The sequence below is a fragment of the Aotus nancymaae genome, unplaced genomic scaffold, assembly GCF_030222135.1.
Source record: "Aotus nancymaae isolate 86718 unplaced genomic scaffold, 86718_ANA_hifiasm-v0.15.2.pri h1tg000029l, whole genome shotgun sequence".
NCBI classification, from domain to species: domain Eukaryota; kingdom Metazoa; phylum Chordata; class Mammalia; order Primates; family Aotidae; genus Aotus; species Aotus nancymaae.
The window spans coordinates 30,530,628-30,549,600 of record NW_026988442.1 but is presented as its reverse complement, the minus strand read 5'-3'; the positions used below and the strand labels follow the sequence as shown (position 1 = coordinate 30,549,600).

At 46.9% G+C, this 18,973-nt stretch overlaps 1 protein-coding gene across 6 annotated transcripts in view; it reads left to right on the top strand.

The window, feature by feature from the left end:
• The window catches only part of NFATC2 (nuclear factor of activated T cells 2), a 158,717-nt gene extending 142,020 nt beyond the window's left edge, over window positions 1–16,697 (top strand). For 4 of the 6 annotated variants that reach the window (XM_012467464.3, XM_012467461.3, XM_012467463.3 and 1 more), the window contains exon 10: window positions 12,247–16,697. In XM_012467464.3, coding sequence (XP_012322887.1) covers window positions 12,247–12,302 — 56 coding nt within the window. In that variant the 3' untranslated portion in view covers window positions 12,303–16,697. Of the gene's footprint in view, window positions 1–5,636; window positions 5,725–12,246 lie in introns of all 6 variants that reach the window. The other 2 variants (XM_012467466.3, XM_012467462.3) reach the window with 1 other exon arrangement.
• The last annotated feature ends 2,276 nt before the right edge of the window (window positions 16,698–18,973 follow it).

Sequence of the window (18,973 nt, the reverse complement as noted above, 5' to 3'; positions counted from 1 at the left end):
GGTTTTTTATTTCTTAGCTTGGCATAGTGCCACGTATATGCATTCTCATATTACAGACAAGAAAACTGAGGCTCAAGGACTTAAAAGATTGGCTCGGATTCCCAAAACAAGTAATATCATGCAGAGTGCTTACAATGTGCCTTGCACGTTTGAAGAACTTTGCGTGCATTGACTCATTGGTTTTCTCTAAAAGCCTTAGAAGTTGGGAATAGTTATTGCCCATCTTTTACAGAGGAGGCACAGAGAGGGTTAGGATTTGCCTCAAGTCCCATGAAAGGATGTGGTAGAGCTGGGACCCCAGCAGTCTGTGTGTCCCTGTTACTCTGACCCCAGGGTGTGAGCCCCTTGCCAGGACAGCTGAGAAAGGGAGGAGCTATTGGGAGATTTGGGCCTGATCACGGGCAGACAAGCAGAACTCAGATGCAGAGAAAAAAGGGGGCCGTCAGCCAGGCTGCATAAAGGTATGGCAGTAGGGGTATCAGGGTCTGCTCCTTGTTCACCCCGTGCCATGGACCAGCCATGGCATGCCAGACCTAAAGTATAGGGATGCCTACTTACCTGAACCTCAGTGACTTCACTGTCCAGATGCCTACCTAATGACCATAGACTGAGACTTTGGAGAGGAATATACCTTGGAACCTGCATCAGTCAGCACAGGCTGCATAACAAAATATAGACTGGGTGGCTTAATGAACAGAAATTTATCTTCTTACAATTCTAGAGGCTAGCAATCCAAGGTCAGGGGGTCAAGATCAGGCTCTGGAGAGGCCCTGCATAGGTCCTGGCTTGCAGGCAGTCACCCTTTCTCCCATTGTGTCCTCATGAGACAATGAGACTGACCTCTGGTGGCCCTACTCTATGGGCAATAATTCCATCATGAGAGCCCCACCTTCATGACCTCACCAAACCCTAATTATCTCCCAAGGGCCCCATCTCCAAATACCATCACAGAGAGGGTTAGGGCTTCAATATAGGAATTTGGCAGGGGTGGTGGGGACATAACTCAGTACATAACAGGGACTGTATAGGTGAAAGATTTGATCAAGGGGTGAGTCAGGAGTGAAGGTTCTGTCTGCATGTCCTGGGAGCTACTATCTTTTAGGAACACATGCTGCAGTGTCACCCATGAACACTGTCCTTGCTGGTCACTCCAGGTGGCCTTTGAGTTGATAGCAGTAAGTGCAAGGGCCACGCCTGTGAATCTCACTTGGAGAAACTGAACACAGAGCCTGGTCCCTGCTTGAACCTTGAGAAATGTCTTTGCAGGCAGCCTAGTGGCTTCTCTTGCCTTTGAATCTGGAAAGCATGGACAGAGTATGGTTGACATCTCTTATGGGAAATCCGAGACTTAAAATACGAAAGATAGATCTAAAGGTTTGTGGAAGAAAGTGTGACATGGCCAGGGATGCTTGCTATAGGACGTGGGCCTGAGTTGAGCTTTGGAAGAATGTGGATGTGTGTGTGGGGTATCCCGTGTTGGGGCTGTGCTGTGAGCTAGTCCTGGCATATGTGGGCAAACGTAGAATGATCTGGAAGGTGAACTGATGGGAGGGTGAGGGGGAGACTGGGCTGGAAGATTCAGTAAATATCCAGTGAATTCTTTCTAAGAATCAGGGGCCATGTTGGTATTTGAAGAAAGATCTTTATGAAGCCAGGCCAGGGATTTTGCACCTTCTCCCAGAAGAGGAAGAAGTTTCATATGATTCTGTGACATGAGCAAAGCAAGTTAGGGTGGAAATCTTTCTGCTCCCTGCTTCCACCTGCTAATGCACCTGGGAGAGTCTCACCTGCCCGCAATTCTATCTCTCACGGATAAGCAAAGAGACATAAACTCAAATATGTATCTTAAAAGAAATGTTTGTTAATTCCTGTAGCCCCAGAGTGGGCTTATGGTATGTACCTTCCCCAAAAATCAGGTATTTGTTTTATCATCTTATTTGTGATCACAGGCTGATTTGTGTCTCCATTCAATATGGTAGCAAGTGCTTTTCTTTTGCCATTTTTTCCCCCAAAGGCGACAAGTTATTTTGCAGGACTTGATCTGTTGGCTGATGTTTCTTAGCAGAGGAGGGGGCCGAGGTGGTGATAAAGTGGCTGAAGGCCAAGGAAGTCAACTGTGGTTTGTTTAGGCTTTCCTGCCTGTGGTTGCCTGATAGGAGAGGCGCAGGTTAGCTGCATGTAATCAGAAAACATTCTGCTGAACTGGAGAACAGAAATGGCAGCTCAGGTCTGAGTTTCTACAGCTGGTTGGTCCTTCCCTGTGGGGCAGCTTAGTTTGGAGAAAGTCACCAATTGTTTTTCCCTAGATTGTAAGTTGATGTGCAATCATTGCAAAACACCAGAAAATGGAGAGAAGGTGGTAGCATGGCCTACACTGGCTAGGAGGGGACATCTGTCTCATTGTAGAACCAAAAGTGGACGTCCTTTAGACCAGTGGCTAATTCCCACCGGCTCCACCACGGAGATGCATGTGGGGTTTCCCTTAAATTCCATCCATGTAAAAGTGCATGCCTGTGATCTCAGAAGTCTGGGAAGCTAGTTGTATAACTTCTCAAGGAGACAGAGTCTTGGGTCTGTACTTTTGATTGTAATGGCTATTTGTTGACCCTTGTGTTTTTATGAAAATTGTCACTATTGATTAATCAGTGAACCACTTCTAAACTTCTAATTTACATCCTAAACTATCATCTAGTCCATAGGACCAGTGGGATGACTCACCATTTTATGCCTGGGGGATAAAAATGCAAGGCCACTGTACAGATCTCAGGCCGTAACCTTGTATTAGGTTGGCACAAAAGTAATTGTGGTTTTTGAGGTACCCCTCTGTGTCTTTGGGAGGATCTGTAGATGACACTTAGGGACCGTGTAGTAAGTCTGAATAAGAGAGAAGTAAGACTTCTCTCTTGACATCCCATCCCCATATTACCGACAGCCGACCAGCACATTCACAGGGATCAGTGGGCGTACTTCCCTTTTAAACACGTAGGGAAATGGAATGGTGTTCTTGGTTATTGGAGCGGCCTCGTTTAGACTGGTCTTTGTCTCTTTCTCCTCCATCTTTAGGGGATGATACTGCAGACTTAATAAACACATGCCAATGAGCCAGCTGTAGCATCTCATTCATTTATTTTGAGACAGAGTCTCGCTCTGTTGCCTAGGCCGGGGTGCAGTGGCACCATCTCAGCTCACTGCATCTTCCGCCTTTCAGGTAGCTGAGATTATAGGCACCCACCATCATGCCCAGCTAATTTTTGTATTTTTAGTAGAGACGGGGTTTCACCATGTTGGCCAGGCTGATCTTGAACTCCTGACCTCAAGTGAACCGCCTGCCTTGGCCTCCCAAAGTGTTGGGATTACAGGCGTGAGCCACCGTGCCTGGCCTATCATATCTCATTTAATCCTCACAGTGACTTTGCCAAGGAGGTGTTCTCATCCCCGTTTTATGATTGAGGAAACTGAGGCTCAGGGAGACTGAGGCAGAGGCACCGTTGGAGTACTTGTGTTCCAAGAGCTTCTGATGTGAGTCTGCATTTTAACAGAGGTCCCAGGGCAGCTAGAGGGCCTTTAAATTTGGGGAAACCCTAGCCTGGGGCCAGTACCCATAGAGCTGAGGCCACCTCTGGACTCTACCCAATGCTAGGAGGCTGTTTCTGGACAAGTCACCCCATCTTTCTCTGCCTTACTAACTTGGCCTGAGAAATGGGACTCTCCCCACCACCTCCGGAGAGGTCTGTGGGGATTAGAGAAGGCAGAGTGAGCAGCCTCCACCTGCGGAGGAGGGTGTTTGGTGGTGGTCTGGGCTCGAGTCGATCTTAGGCCTCAGTTGAACGAAGGCAGGCCCTGCCTGTGCCTTCCGCAACGCAGCTGACAAAGAGTGAAACTCCATGACTGAACAGGAAGCTGCGCCTCTGAATGCTGCAGACGGAGACATCATGTGATGCCTTCTCTGAGAGGGTGACAGAACAGGGCTTGGCTTCTCGGGTCCCCTGAGATAGTACAAGTGTACCCCCCGCCCCCATATTAATACAGGGCACCATGTGGTTTGGTGTTTGAAGGTTCAGAGAAAGAACTTCGGCGTGACATCTGAGATCTAAGTGCTACTTAAATGAGTAGATGTGGATACATTGAAAACATCTCGGTTATTACAGAATTTTAGAGCTGTCAACTGAGCAAAACAGGGAGTGGCGTGCTCTAATAGAAGTTCCAACAGGATCGCCCTGCTGTAGGGCCGGGGGGAGCAGTGCAGGTTGGTTGTTTCTGGCTACTTGGGGGTAGATCTGGAAGCATTTATGGATGGGATGCGGGCTGTGAACAAGGAGTCAGGGAACACACTGAGGTGGGCCTGAATCACTGGAAGGAGAGAATGTGTGTTCCCATAATGGGAACAGGTGAGACAGGGGGAGGGCAGAGGGGGAGGGGCAAGCATCCAGAGATTGGTTTTGGCCCCTCTGAAGCTTGAGGTGACCCGTGGCAGGTAGATATCGAAATCTGAAGCTCAGGAGTGAGGGTCTGGGTGAAAAATACAACTGTGGCCGTTGTCAGGATAGAGGTGGTATTTTAAGGCCCTGAGTGAAGTATCTGATGGTGCCGCTTACTCTTGGACTTGGAGGAAGTCAGTTTAGAGTGGAGGCTGGGCAGTATCACGTGGGAGCTGCCTTAGGGCCACATGTACCTGGGAATGTTTGCTTTGGGAGAGGGTCTGAAGTGGAGGAGAGATGGAGCGCTGCTTTTGCCTCAGGGCAGCAGTAGCCAACACCAACTAGCCAATTCCTGTAGGAGCCCAACATGTGGAAATCCAGGCCTGTAACTGCATAAGCGCTAAAAGGATTCATTTCTTCTGTGTCACTTGGAGATTTCGGGGAGCTTGCGCCTCTCCTTGAGAAAGCATCTAGCTTACTTGACATTTCTAATAACGCTGCATTACTCCCTGTGGACTCAGAAAATATTTCTAAATCAGGCGTTTGGAATGGACGCGGGTGTTCCAATTTGGCCATTCAAAGGGGATTGGGAAGACAGGTGTTTTGAAAGCCGTAGGCATTAAACATACAGAGAGGGGTTTACTTAGACTCCTCAGGTCTCATTCTCTTCAAGTGCCTTCGTTGTTCTGATAAGGCAGGAGCTTTTTTCCATTGTTGACCGAAAAAACAGGAAGACGATGTGCAGTTTTATGAAGTTACCTGACCACTGAGGTGATATCACCAGTAAGAAGGAAACCGGGGCCGATTTAGTATATGTAGATGCCCGAAGGAAGATAACAGTTGAGTAGATCTTTGAAGTTCTCATTTTCCTTTGACTGCAGCAGAAACCAGCTTTGTAATTGTCTCTTTGTAGTTGGCAATGAATTGAAACCCCTCACATACCCACAGCAGCCCTTTTGTCCAGCTTGACACTCCCCCCGTCCCGCACCCCATATAATGTAATGCGCTTTGCCCAGTCCCTCATCTCAGTAATTACTACCCTAGTGTTGGGTTAATTCTGGCACAAATGCTAAGATGTTGCAGAATTGGGGCTTAAACTACAGCCAAAGGGTTAAGTTATCTCCTGGGCTTGGATGATATTGGCATGAATTGGAAGCATAAGCAAGATCAAAGCTGATTTTTTTTCTTCTCAAAAATGATTTTGCAAATCTTTTTCAGAGCTGATAGACACACACCTTAGCTGGATACAAAACATATTATGAAACAGAATGACTGTGATCTTTGATCCGAGAAATCAAAGTGAAAGGTAATTGACATCTTCTGCTTCTCCTTTTGTTTTCCAGCTGTGTGTTTCCTTAACTTGAGTTTTTTTAAGTATAGGAAAACTGGACCATCTGAAGGCCCTCTCTTCTCATTTTCCTGCTCTTAAGGGCTAGCGCCCTCCACTTCTGAAGTGGACACTCCTGGGGACCTCCCTGAGAATCTCAGACCACGTGGCTGGAGCTCAGGGTTGGGCGGGAGAACGGGGGATGAGGCCCGGGAAACTTGCATGCTCCCCGATTCCAGGGCCCCATGCCCCAGTTCCGGGGCTGGCTTGCATGGGATAATGCAGCACTGTCCTGGGAGGCTGCTCCTTTTTGGTTTTGCACACTTCGCTGTGGGTGTCCAGTTAAATAAGGCTCTCCATCCGTGGCAGGTGTTCTAGACTGGGGAGCAGGAAAGTGGGCAGGGAGGTCAGAAAAGCCACCTAGGAAACCCCGCCCTAATGCTTGGGTAATTTCCAACCCTGATTCCCTCGACTCAGGGTTTCAGCTCCTCCGGGGGCCTTCCTTGTTGTGCTTTTGAGGTCAGCCCCTTGAACTGAGTTCCGCAGGGTGCTCAGCAGAGCCCCTCACCCAGCAGATCCACCTCGATGTGGCCCCTGGGGGTGTGAAGCCCAGGTGAGACATTGAGGAAGTGGCATTACCTCTTTGTGCCTCAGCTTCTTAGCTGTTGTTCTAATTGGAATAAACCAGCACACACAGTGGCCAGCCCATCTTAAAGCTTCTATTAGCACACCCCGGGGAGCTGACACTTCAGATGCATGATTGCCAGAGGATGGGGCCTGCTGAGAGGAACCCCTGCAGGGAGGGGCACATTCTTCAACCATCTGCCACTCTCCCTCCTCAGGACTTTGCATCCGAGGAATCAGGATGATAAAAATGCAAAAAGTGCCGAGATGGTAAGCCCCTCAGGGAACTTGTCGAAGGGCAGTTGCCTTTTTTTTAATTAATTTTATTTTATGTGCGTCTTGGGCCTGGGGACTTTGGCAAGCCAGCGGCTCAGGCCTCTAGCTTACTCCGACATCCAGGGGTTCACAGCTCTGGCCAGCATGGCCTGGTAGGGGTTTTACTGCTGCATCGCTCCCCAGACCCCACCCACAGCGTCGGGCTACAGTCCTATGAAGGGTTTTATGTTCTTTTCACTGAGCCTCACTCAAGTACGGCCAGACTTCTCAAGATGAACCAACGTTCATCTTCTTAGCATGAAGTTACTTAGCAAGTTAGCAAGCGCAAAGCAGAGGTGTGGGAAAGCTATCTCCAGTAACAGGTCTTTTCAGTTTTGAGACAGAAGTCAGAGGGGAAGGGCCGGGTGCGGTGGCTCACACCTGAGGCAGGTGGATCACCTGAGGCGGAAGTTGTAGTGAGCCGAGATGGCGCCACTGCACTCCAGCCTGGGTGACAGAGGGAGACTAAAGAAAAGTCACAGGGGAGGGCTCAAGACTGCAGTCTTGAGGAAGGCAGGCCCAGTTGCTCAGGGAACTTACCTCCTTGGCCTTCAGAGTCACTTCCCCTGAGAACAGTTAGGATGAAAAGCAGAAGAGCCCAGAGAGGACTTCAGGTGCTTTCCGGATCCACATCCTGACCCAAGCATCTGGGGGTCGTGGGAGTGAATGCAGCAAGGTACTGCCTGGCAGAAGAAACAGTCAGTAGGGACTGGGGGGTGGTGCCTTGGGCCCTCTCTTGGCTCTCAGCTGCTTTGATTTGGCCTGCAGAACGCAGCCTTCTCGATTCCCATCCAAGCTTGAGGAGTGTCTTTCTGGCCATGGCCTTTGTGGCTGGGCCCAGCCTCTCGTGGGCACTCACATGGTCTCACCAGATTTTAGAAAACATGCTTGAGGTTTGAGTGAGAAGCAGGACCCAGCCTATCTGCTCCTTCCTGTTGCTTTCTCAGGGGATTCCATTTCAAAGTCAGCAGTCCAAGGGAAAGGGCCTAGCGTGAAATGTACCCTTGAAAGTCCTTTCAGTTGATAAAGGAGAGGAGGAGAAAGTAGATGCAGGTGTCTGGGCCTTCTAGCAAAACAGAAGATTCCAAGGGCAGAGTGGGATACTAGCAGAAGTCAGTTTCAGTGTTTAGAAATCCAGTAAGAGGCATCGGCTTCCCCAGATCGCCACCCCCAAAAAGTAGGCAAAGAGAACACCCTACTTTTTCTTCTTTGCTATTAGCATATAGATACTAGGGGTTGACAATCCACAGCTCTTGGGTCAATCATGGCCCCCAGCCTGTTTGGGCAAATGAAGTTTGATTGGAACATGTCTATGCCCATTTGCTTATTGTCTATGGCAGCTTTTATGCTACACTGGCAGGTCTTAGTGAGAAAGAGCCCACAAAGCTGAACATATTACCTGGCCCTTTACAGGAAAATTTGTTTGACCCCTGGTATATCATCTTTTTATGTCTGTAGCCATTTTTATTAGAATACGACTATCTTTCTTACTGAGTTGAAACACCTCTTTATATATATATATGACAAAATCATATGCTGAAAATGTTACACTATGTTTTATACACAATTTTATGTACTTAAGATCAGTTTGCTTTTGCCTTTCCAATTTCAGGCTCAGTAGTCACCCTGAGGTTATCGATATGTTCTCCATCAGTCTTCTCCCCAGGGCACCTCTCTCTAAGGATCAGCAAGGGTCAAGAGCAGAGTCTGCTACAGCCTTTCCTTGACTTTACACAGGTGGCACAGAGGATTCCGGGTCCCCAAAAGAAAGGATGAATACTGAACTTCACGCAGAAGCCATATCATGCACAAGTTAATTAAATGAGCCCTGAGTTCAAATCCCAATCCTTCACCTGCTAGGGAGAGTATCTGTCTGCCCATCTCTATTATTTCCCCATCTATAAAATGGGGATGATGGTGTTACTAGGAGTGGTGTGAGAATTAAGTAATAGTCCCTGGCACTGGATGGAGCCTGGCACACAGCTCTCAGGACATGGGAATGGCTCGTATTCTTTCCTAGAGAGAAAGCTCTTAACAAGTAACAGATCAGCAACCCATCTGTCAATCGAATGACAAAAGAAAATCACCTTCCTTAAACCAAGGGACCCAGGCTGATGGTGCAGGGCCCTTGGGCGGGGGTAGGGGGTGGCGGGCTAATTCAGGCATTAAGCACCTGCTGTGCCTGGTGCCATGCATGAGTGGGGCTACTTGAAAATTCAGTACTTGCTTTTGGAGGGAGTGAGGGCACCATGGCAGGAATGTGGGGCGGCTTCCAGCAAGAGGCAGCATTGGACCAGGTCAGGAAGGGAAGTTAGTTAGGATTTGGAACAGTGCACATGGCCCCGGTTGGGAACAGGTAGGAGGAGAGGTACGGTGGCTGGCCGAGGGTAGATTACTGGAGGAATAAAATGCGGATGGCCATGATACAGGAGGGTAGTTCAGCATCCAGTCCTGACTGTGACCTGAAGTTTCCTGATCCCTTTCTAAAGTGTCTGTGTTTTGTTCATAAGTAAACGTTGTTAAGTACTTTCTAGGCACCAAGGCATCATCTAAGGGCTATGGGGAAAGGAGGGCATCCAGGCAGCAGGGGATAGTGAGGAGACAGGAGCGCGACAGGGCTGGGGCTGGCCACAGGGGGCCTTTGCCAGGGAGACTGAGCCTTGTTGATGTGTGAAGGAAAAGCAATAGACTGGTGAAAGCATGATGCTACCCAGAGGGGCAGCATGAGGCAGGGGAGGAGGACAGGAGAGGTGGCAGGAAGGGCACTAGGGTCCCCCTGCACCCTGGTACTCGAGTCTGCAAATGTAAGTGGTTGATCAGAGACCTCCTCAGAACTTAAAGCCCAACGTGGCTCCACTCTGTCACCACCACCTAACAGGCATTTCTATTCTAGAACTCTCTCCTTGTTGGCAGTCAGGGGAGCAAATGCCAAGATTTCAGAAAGAGGAGGTTCCTACCCAGAGAGGTTTTGGACCACCTCACCACCCCCAATAGTGAGAAAGTCTAAGTGCATAGGTCACTGAATTTTCCAGATGCAACTCTTCACTTCTATCTGAAAGTAGCTCCCCAAAAGCAGGACCATTTTCATCCAAGGGGAGGGAAACACACTTCTGCCTGCTTGAAAAGTTTCCCTGCTTCCCATCCCCTGCCGCAGCCCTGTGTTCTGAGAAAGGAAACAGCCCTGCGAGAGGGCCTTGGTGCCAGCGTCTCTGCCTACCAGCTATTTTTAGAAAGCTGAGGCTGTGGAAAGTTTTCATTAAGGATCAACTCCTCTCACTTCCTAGGTTGAGAAAACAGGAAGCCCTTCAGAATCCGGGCTTTGAAAAGTTTTGCATGAAGCTGCCCCAACCCCACCTGCCCCGGGCATTCAGCTTTCACTACTTGAGTCCTACACAGCACCATCCGCTCATCCCCCCTGCAGGGGGCACAGAGGATCGGGGCTGGGGGCTGACAGACCTTATTCAGCTCTTGGCTTAGGGCCCCCGGGAGTCAGCTGTTACCCAGTACACAGTAGATGCCCAGTTAGTGCTGGTTAGCTAAACATACGAATTCATCCTCTACATTCCTATTAATGAATCCATTTCCACATGGTGGAACAGTTATACATAATGTATGTATTTCTAATATGTAGATATCTAATACACATATACTGGTCTACAAACCAGTACTGACTGTGCTGGGCACAGTGATCATTTCTTTACCTGCATTATTCTCATCCAAGCACCTCAGCAACCTAGGAGGTAATATTTTTAGGCGCAGCTTACAGATGAGGAAACTGAGGCACCGAGTGGTTATGTCACCAAGGCAAGGTTCACCAAGCAAGGAAGTAGCAGAGGTAGAATTCTAACCCTGGCTGACTCTAGAACCTGACCTGTCATAGCCATGCTTGTGGCATGCCTCTAGAACAAGGACTTATGCCTGACCTTCTGGCACAAAACAAAGCCTATGGTTGCAAAGCGTGGGATTCAGAGTCCAACATGGAGCCTGGGGATGTTACTGACTGTCACAAGCACCAGCTGTTAAACACCAGGCACTGTGCTAGCTCTTATGTATGTGAATGCTTAGCATCCTCACAGCAGCCTGAAAAGCTATGTGCTAGGATGATTCTCACTTTACAGAAGAGAAAATTGAGGCACGGAGAGGTAATGTCATGCAATCAGAGAGGGAACGGAGAATGTAACCCAGCTCATTCAGCTCTTTGCATTCCCTGCCTCTCTTGTTAGGGAGGTTGCAGACCACTGGGGCAGGGGTTGCAAAGGGAAAAGCACCTTGCAACCAGGAGAGACTTTGGGCAACGCTTCACATTTAAGCCTCAGTGCCAATGTAACTCAAGGCTAAGGCGAGAAAAAGTATGAGGAGGTGTGGAAAGGACTCAATGTCAGAACCAAGAAATGCAAAATTAACCTGCCTCTGATACGACTCCCAAAGGGGTCTATATCCTTGTCCCTTCCACTCACGACTAGTCAATATGGTCTACCTGCAAAACTGAAGGATAGGCATACTTTAGGGCACGCACACCTCTACCCCATGGGTGGGCTGCCACTGATCACACCTTCTTATTTCTAAGAATGTTTTAGGGAACCTTTATCCTAAGATCTCACTGCTTGAAGTCTAGTAATTAGTACCCAGTGGCCAAAGTAGGAGAAGGTGGCTTGCTGCTTGATGCCAGTGACTGGTACTGCTAGGAACTCCACACATCCTTCTGGGGTGGGAGGTGACCAAGCTTTCCAGAGCCAGGACATGACCCTTACACCTGGTTGTGCTGAAATCAAAACTATGCTCATCTTGATGGCTCGTCAGTCTTTGGGTTGGGGAGGGGGGTGGTTCTCACTTGCTCTCTTTTTAAGAGGTCCTCTTTTGAGAACCGTAAGTTTTATGGATCAAGAAACAACCATGTTTAATCAGAATTAATCATATAATAGGCATTTTCTGGATGTCAAAATAGTGGAAGTAGTTTGGTACCCAACAGAAAGCCTCGAGTGCGTGCCATCAAATGCAGAAGTGGAGAAAGTTACTTAAAACATGCCCAAAACATGCCCTATAGTTCAAATCCATTTCTGCCACAATGGTTTGAAAAAGTTACCATTTAAGCAATTTTCACTAACAGATCTTTAGCACAAAATATTATTGTCTGAAAAAATGATATAGGAAAGCATTTCTTTTATATTAAAAATTGTCAAATATACAATCACAAGGAACAAAAAAAGTATTTAAAAAAATAGAGCTGGGCACATGGTTCACGCCTGTAATTCCAGCACTTTGGGAGGATCGCCTGAGCTCAGGAGTTCGAGACCAGCCTGGGCAACATAGTGAGACCCTGTCTCTAGTAAAAATCTAAAAATGTAGCCAGGCATGGTGGCATGCACCTGTACTCCCAGCTACTCGGGAGGCTGAGGCTGCTAGGAGCCATGATCAGACCATCGCACTCCAGCCTGGGCAACAGAGCAAGACCTTGTCTCAAACATAAATAGTCCAATGGAGGTTCTAGAAAGCGAACCTGATGCATGTATTTGGTGCCCTCTCACTCGCCCCATTCTCTCTCCCCCCCCTTTTCTTTTGTAGTTAATGAAATTATCAGGAAGGAGTTTTCAGGACCTCCCGCCAGAAATCAGACGTAAAAGAAGCCATTATAGCAAGACACCTTGTGTATCTGACCCCTCGGAGCCCTCCACTGCCCCTCACCTTCTGTCTCCCTTCACGTTCATCTCCCAGCCCGGAGTCCACACGCGGATCAATGTATGGGCACAAAGCGGACTCTCACTTAAGGAGCTTGCCACCTCCCTCTAAACATCAGAGAGAACTCTTCCTTTTGTTGTATGTTTTAAATCCCAGCAAGCATCCTGGTTGATCTTAATGGTGTTCCGTCCAAATATTAAGCGCCTGCTGACCAAAAGCACATTCTGCACAAGACAGGACTCTGGAACGCGCCTGAGAACAGAGTGACTGGAGCTTGGAGGGGTGGGCGGGGGACAGAAGATGTGGGCACTGCGATTAAACCCTAGCCCTTGCGTTCGTTTTTCCAGGTCACAGACACAGCTCCTGTACCTTTTGAAGGAAAGGAGTTCTCAGAGCAACCAAAGGAACGTGACCCAAGAGCCCGGCTTACAGGCTGAAGAAACCCAAAACCCTCTTGGTAGAGACAGAAACTGAACCGTCAGTCCTTAGACCTCGCCCAGTCTCGGCCACAACTGGGCCACGGCTAAAGCTTTATTTTTGAATTCTCATTCCAAAACAAAAACTGTCTTGCGCAGACAAGATCACCTGTTAAGACTTCTTGGCGTTAAGTTATGACACGTATATGCGTTTGTTATTTTATTTTTTTCCTGCTTTAAAAAGCTGGCCAAGGCATCTAGCACTCCAGCTGTCTTGGCAAGCTGTTCTTAACCCCTGCAGCACACCGTCCTGCTAACACAATTTCCATAGCCTTGGGGGGCTGACCCAGGCTACAGAGAGCAAGCACCTGTCTGCTGTAGCTCCACGACCTAGATGCTTTGCAAGGTTCCGGCTTGCTCTCTTCCTAGCAGCCAGAGCGCTTTTCCATAAAGCAGTGGTGAATCTCAAGCAAGTGCATTGAATTGAGGAATAGCAGAAGGGCTAAAGAACCAAGGGAAGTGCGGGTATTTTTGTTAAGCAAAACAGCCCAAGTGCTTCTGGAAGCTGGTTTCTACCAAGATAGAGGAAAAGGGCTGAATTCCCTCTATCCTAAATTCAAAGTGGGACAGAGAAGCTCAGGATGCTGTTCCAAGGTTCATTGGTTAATTTCATTGGTTAATTTCACCTGAACCTACTTAAAGCTCCCTTCTGCCCCTGAAGACCTGTCTGTATTAGAATTCCAACACAAAGAAATCTACTTGAATGCATCCTTCAGTTTGAATGAAATCTGTTCAGACCAGTTGTGTGTTATATGTGATATCCTTCCTTCCAACTGTTTCCACTGAGCGCACCCACTGTCTCCCCTAGTCCTCTGTGGGTGCGAGTTTTATGATTTTTACAAACAAAATCCTCAAAGTTCTTGGCAGATGTGTTTCTGTTGGCATTTACTGCAGATAGGACCAGCGGGGATTCATTTTCAGCCATTCATTTGTTTACTCAATAATCCACAACAAAGTGAAAATATTCTTAGCACTCAGACAGACTGTACTTAGAGTGTTTTCTCAGTCCAGTCTGTAGGCAGAAGGCCTAAGAAGAAAGTCATGGCCATTCAGTGCACACTGTGGGCTTTGTCAGCCCTGGGTCTCCTGTCAAGGTTACCCAGAAGTAAAAGCTTCCTGAGAGTGGGGCCAGGTGTGCTCGGCACTCCAGATAGAAGACAAAATGCTCAGATTCCAGCCTGTGCACTTGTATGCAACCTGTTGGTCAATTCCTAGCATTTATTTTCCCTAACAATCGATGGCCTTTCCCTCACCCACCCTAAGCTCAGAGTTGAGCAACATTCTCTTTTAAATAAACAGAATGCCAGTAAGAGGCTGACCCCTACCATAGAACTTCTGGGATGCTAAATACTTCCTAACGAACAAAACAAGTTCCTATACTAGCAGCTTCACCTAAAGAATTTTCTCTCCAGCAATATTGACTTCACTGGGGAAAAGCCAAGAGTGTGGTGAGTGATTTGTTTTCACTTGACCTGGCTAGGAGCCACTTTTTGCACATGGGGGAATTTGGCCTTTCCTCAGTTATCTGAATGTTTTACCCAAGTGCCTTCCTGCTATTGTAGCAAAGTAGCTCTGCTTCCTTGCCCACAGGGTGAAAAAGGAGTAATGCATTTTCCATCAGTTTATGTTTGCAAAAAGGGCCTCCTGATAGCTCAACCTCCTGTATGCATGTGTGTGTGTAATACACACACAAACCCCTCTCTTTTTCTAAGACATCTTAGCTGGATATTATAGGAAGCACTTTCATAAACAACTAACTATACCAAACAGCAAAGGAAAGAGAAACCGACGCATTAGATTTGAGACAAACAGGCAAGAGAAAGTGTATTAGGAACTGACAGCTATCGAGGAAGTTTTTTTGGTCAGTTACAAATGCTAGGAGGAAATTTTGCCAAGAATGATGGCTCATGAAATATTTTCGGTATGGGAAGAGGCAATAAGATCCTCTAAGAGAACGAGAAAGTAGGGGTGTCTAAATGGTAAAGATGGGTGTGTTGCACGTGTGTTAGAAGGATCTCAGCTAAGTCAAAGTTTGCTCTCGCTATATCTAAGTTAACGTAAACATGTAGCACTTGACAGACCTACCATGTTGCTGAATGTAGTATATTTCCAAAGTTTGCAAGTCTTCCTGTATTGTATAAAAATGCTGCTGCTTGATAATATATATAGCAATCCAGATTAATTAGTATGTTATTAAATTTTATTTTCTTACCTGCATTTTTATGCTTGTTACCTGTCCTCAAAATATTACACCCCTGTTGGAATTAGATTTATATTTATAAATGGTCAGAAATCTTTTGAAGTGTCTCTTTTTACACATAGGTTGATTCTGTTTTTCTTAAGAGAAATGACATATTCTTGAAACATTTGTTAATCATTCCAGGAAGCAAAAAGCCTTATCATAAAATCCCCACTCAGAGCCTGTTAGTCACCTGTATAGGAGACCGAGAGCATCTCAGGAGAAGGAATGGCTTTGCGGAAGAAGGAGCACCTTTTTCTTGCTCAAGAATTATGCTGACTTCAGCCCTGAGCCTGGATCTAGTCGCTGAGAATCATAAAGTGTCTAGATCCCCCTCCGAAACAAGTAGTCTAGTAGGGGATACTGATTTTAAAAACTGACACCAAAACCCTGCCTTCACTGTAATGGAATTCGAAAAGAATTCATGTTCACAGAACCCTCTGTTCAGGCTAATCTTTACAGAGGGGACCAAAGCTAAATCCTGGTAGGTAATTCCTGTGTGCTTTATCCAAAGGACAGTTTTCCAGCACAGACATAACCAGGGATGAACTGATTCCTTCAAAGAACTGGGAGGCACTGATGATACTGCCTTTTTTTGTTTACATCCAGTAGCCAAGACGCCTGCCGCAGTGATCAGTCTTGGAGACTGTCACATTTAGGCAGATCGGAAGTTGATATGTTCTATTTGTCACTCTGGATTACAGTGAGGCTGAATTTATCATGTCAAAGAAAAATAAAAGACCTTTCCAAGTGCTTTCTGTTGCTCAGAATTGAAAGAATGTTTTGATTTCGAGTTTACAAGAGGCATGGATGGAGTTGTGACATTCTTGACAAGCTGGGCTAATCTCTCCCGAACTCATTTCCTGGAGGCACGGTGCTTGGTGACCCAACACATCTTAACCTTGGGTCTCCTGGGCTGGAGGCTTGGGCATTAAGTTTTATGGAACCAAAACAGCCAACTGCATTCCAACTAAGTGCTTAAGACAAAGCAGCATCACATAAAATTGTGATCAAAATCATCCATTTCCCTCAGCCTTTGTGAGTGCCTTGACCTAAGCCAACATCACTGTCTTAACTCAGTCTGTTTAAAAACAAACTTTCCTGGTGGTTGGTAACAGAGAGATGCTCCCTGAACCCTCAGGGTCCTGGGAGCTGGAAGTGAAAGGGTTATTAACGTTCTACCTTTCTGCAGCTGTTGGTGTACTAAACTCCCTGCTGAGTTCTGGCTTTGAATGGAATGGATGCAAATGATGATGTTTCCATTAGAGCAGGTGCTCACCGCATTCTGATTGGCCGGAGCAGGCCGAGGCTGTGGCTGTTGGAACCACAAGCTTAGCATCCTGGACATCTTGTCAAAGAACCTCACTCACCCCTACGGCCTCTACAGACCTTAAAGGAGAGAAAACCAATACAGTTCTCCAACAAATAGAGATCTCTCCAACACGGTGGTGCTGGCAGGCTTGGGTTTGGAAAATCCTGACTGTTAAAGGCGTTTGAATACATCACATTCCTATGCAAATGTTTTTAATCTCCAGTTTAATGTAGTTTATTTTTCCTATATGTAAAGTATTTTTATACGGCTTGTATCATGATAGTTTAGCAATAAACAGTTGGAAGCAACAGCTACTTTGGTGTATCTTTCTTTTCCAGAGAGGCTACTCGGATATCCCTTTTACATTTCGGGTTCACTAAGCAAGGAACATTTTGTGTGTGCACATAAGTGTGTGCATTTATTCCTCGTCTCAGCCCTGGGAGGTAGGTACAGTCCCACTGTGCTTGGGACTCAGGCTCAGAAGCCACTTGTCAGGTGACAAAACTGCATGGTCAACCTGAATGTGTCTGGTTACAGCGCAGCTCTGCTGTAATCTGTGCCTGTAGACTACTTTTGAGGTAGCAGCCATAAAAGAGATTTATGATGCCTTCCTCAGACCAGCTTTCTAAGGGTCCCAAAGCATTCACAGTCAGCTGGGCTAAGCCAGCCACTTGGAAGGCAAAAGCCATCATTTTTATTTGAGCATCTTGCAGAATGTCAAGGTTAAAGAAAAAAAAATGCACCTTATACCTTCAAACCCATGAACATAAGTACTAGAACCTTCTAGCCAAGTTCTTCCTTCAAACAGCTTTTACCACCCTGTAGCTAAAGCACCTGAGAGGTCTGGAAGTAGCTTTTTAAAAATCTTACTGTGGTTTGAACCTCCTCCCACTCTTTAACCCCAGGGAAATGGAGTACCCGCCCCAGGCCCCGTGCTTTAGAGACCACTCCACCCTACCATAGCCCCGCACTTGGAATGTTTTCCTGGGAATTTTCTAGCGCTCCCCTACCCCTCATTCCAGTGCCTGGAACCAACACTACCAAATGGGCAGGTGTCCCAAGCCCAGAGAGGGTCCTGTATGGGTCCTGGCTGCCGGAAGTGCCTATTTGAAATGTCCTTAGTCTCCCTCTGGTGGCTGGGACCAGCTGGCTCCCATTTCTCCCATGCAGATGCCCCAAAGATCTCCAGAACTTGCACCAACAGGGTGCAGAACAGCACCCCAGTGAGCAGACTGCTCCGGATGGCTGGTGCAGTATTTTCATTGTGATTTTTGTGGGATAGCGTGACCACCAGAAAGGCGCTGATTGAGGAATGGCTCAAGTTGCTTATGCGGACAGGAGCCCCACAAAAAATATCTGCCCAGGGCAACACACCCAAGAGGCAACTCTTCCCCACTAAGACGATGCTGCAGCTGCCACCAACTGTTTTGCTTTAAATTAACTCACTTTCTGAAAACTTCATACCACTTCTGAATAGAAAGTCAAATCACTTCAGCAGAGGACAAGGCTAAAACTATATAGTCATTTAAAAGAACACACTTCTGGGCCGGGCGCAGTGGTTCACACCTGTAATCCCAGCACTTTGGGAGGCCGAGGTGGGAGGATCATAAGGTCAGGAGATCAAGACCATCCTGGCTAACACGGTGAAACCCTGTCTCTACTAAAAATACAAAAAATAGCTGGGCATGGTGGCACACACCTGTAGTCCCAGCTACTTAGGAGGCTGAGGCAGGAGAATCGCTTGAACCCAGGAGGTGGAGGTTGCAGTGAGCCGAGATCACGCCACTGTACTCCAGCCTAGATGACAGAGTGAGACCTCATCTCAAAAACAAAAAGCAAAACCCTAAAAAACCAAGTCTGTGTTCTATATTTATATGGGAGCCACACTTCATAAACACAAATTTGGCCTGTACCTCAGTTTCCCCAGATATAAAATGAAGACACTTGTCCCCACCTCACAGGTACTGCATGCTTCATCAGTATTAGCTATTGCTCCACTGTCCTATCATTTAACAAACAGATTTCGGATTTGCCTAAGGCTTCTCATGGAGCCTTGAGCTCATCTTAGGACCTCATTTGACTAATATCTGGAAAAAAACATTTAGAGCTCTGACAATGGGATTTTAATTTTTCTAAATAGATCATTAAAGCCAAAAACCTGAATTTATCCGATTTTCAAAACCTGAGATGACAAGGAGATTTGTACTGGCGCATCTTGGGGTGACTTTGCCAGGAGTTTGCAAATCTGAACATGTTCCTTGCTGTATCCAACAGCATGATGAGGTTTCATACAAAGGAGTAGACACAGAACGGTGGTTTCATGCCAAGTTGGAATTTAAGAAGTGGTAAGACTGACAGGACAAATGCTGACTCCTGCTCAGCCTCTTCAGGTTCATAAATTGGAAGGAAACTGGGTTCCTGGTAAAACCAGGCTGAGTATAAAATAATGCTGAGTACAGAGGCACAGAACCACGAGGACCTTTAAGAAGTGAAAGTGAAGTCATTTCTTTTGCCCCCAGTAGCTGTGATGAGGTATAGGAACACACTTGCTATAAACCTCATGACATTTTGCAGTTCAAAGATGGA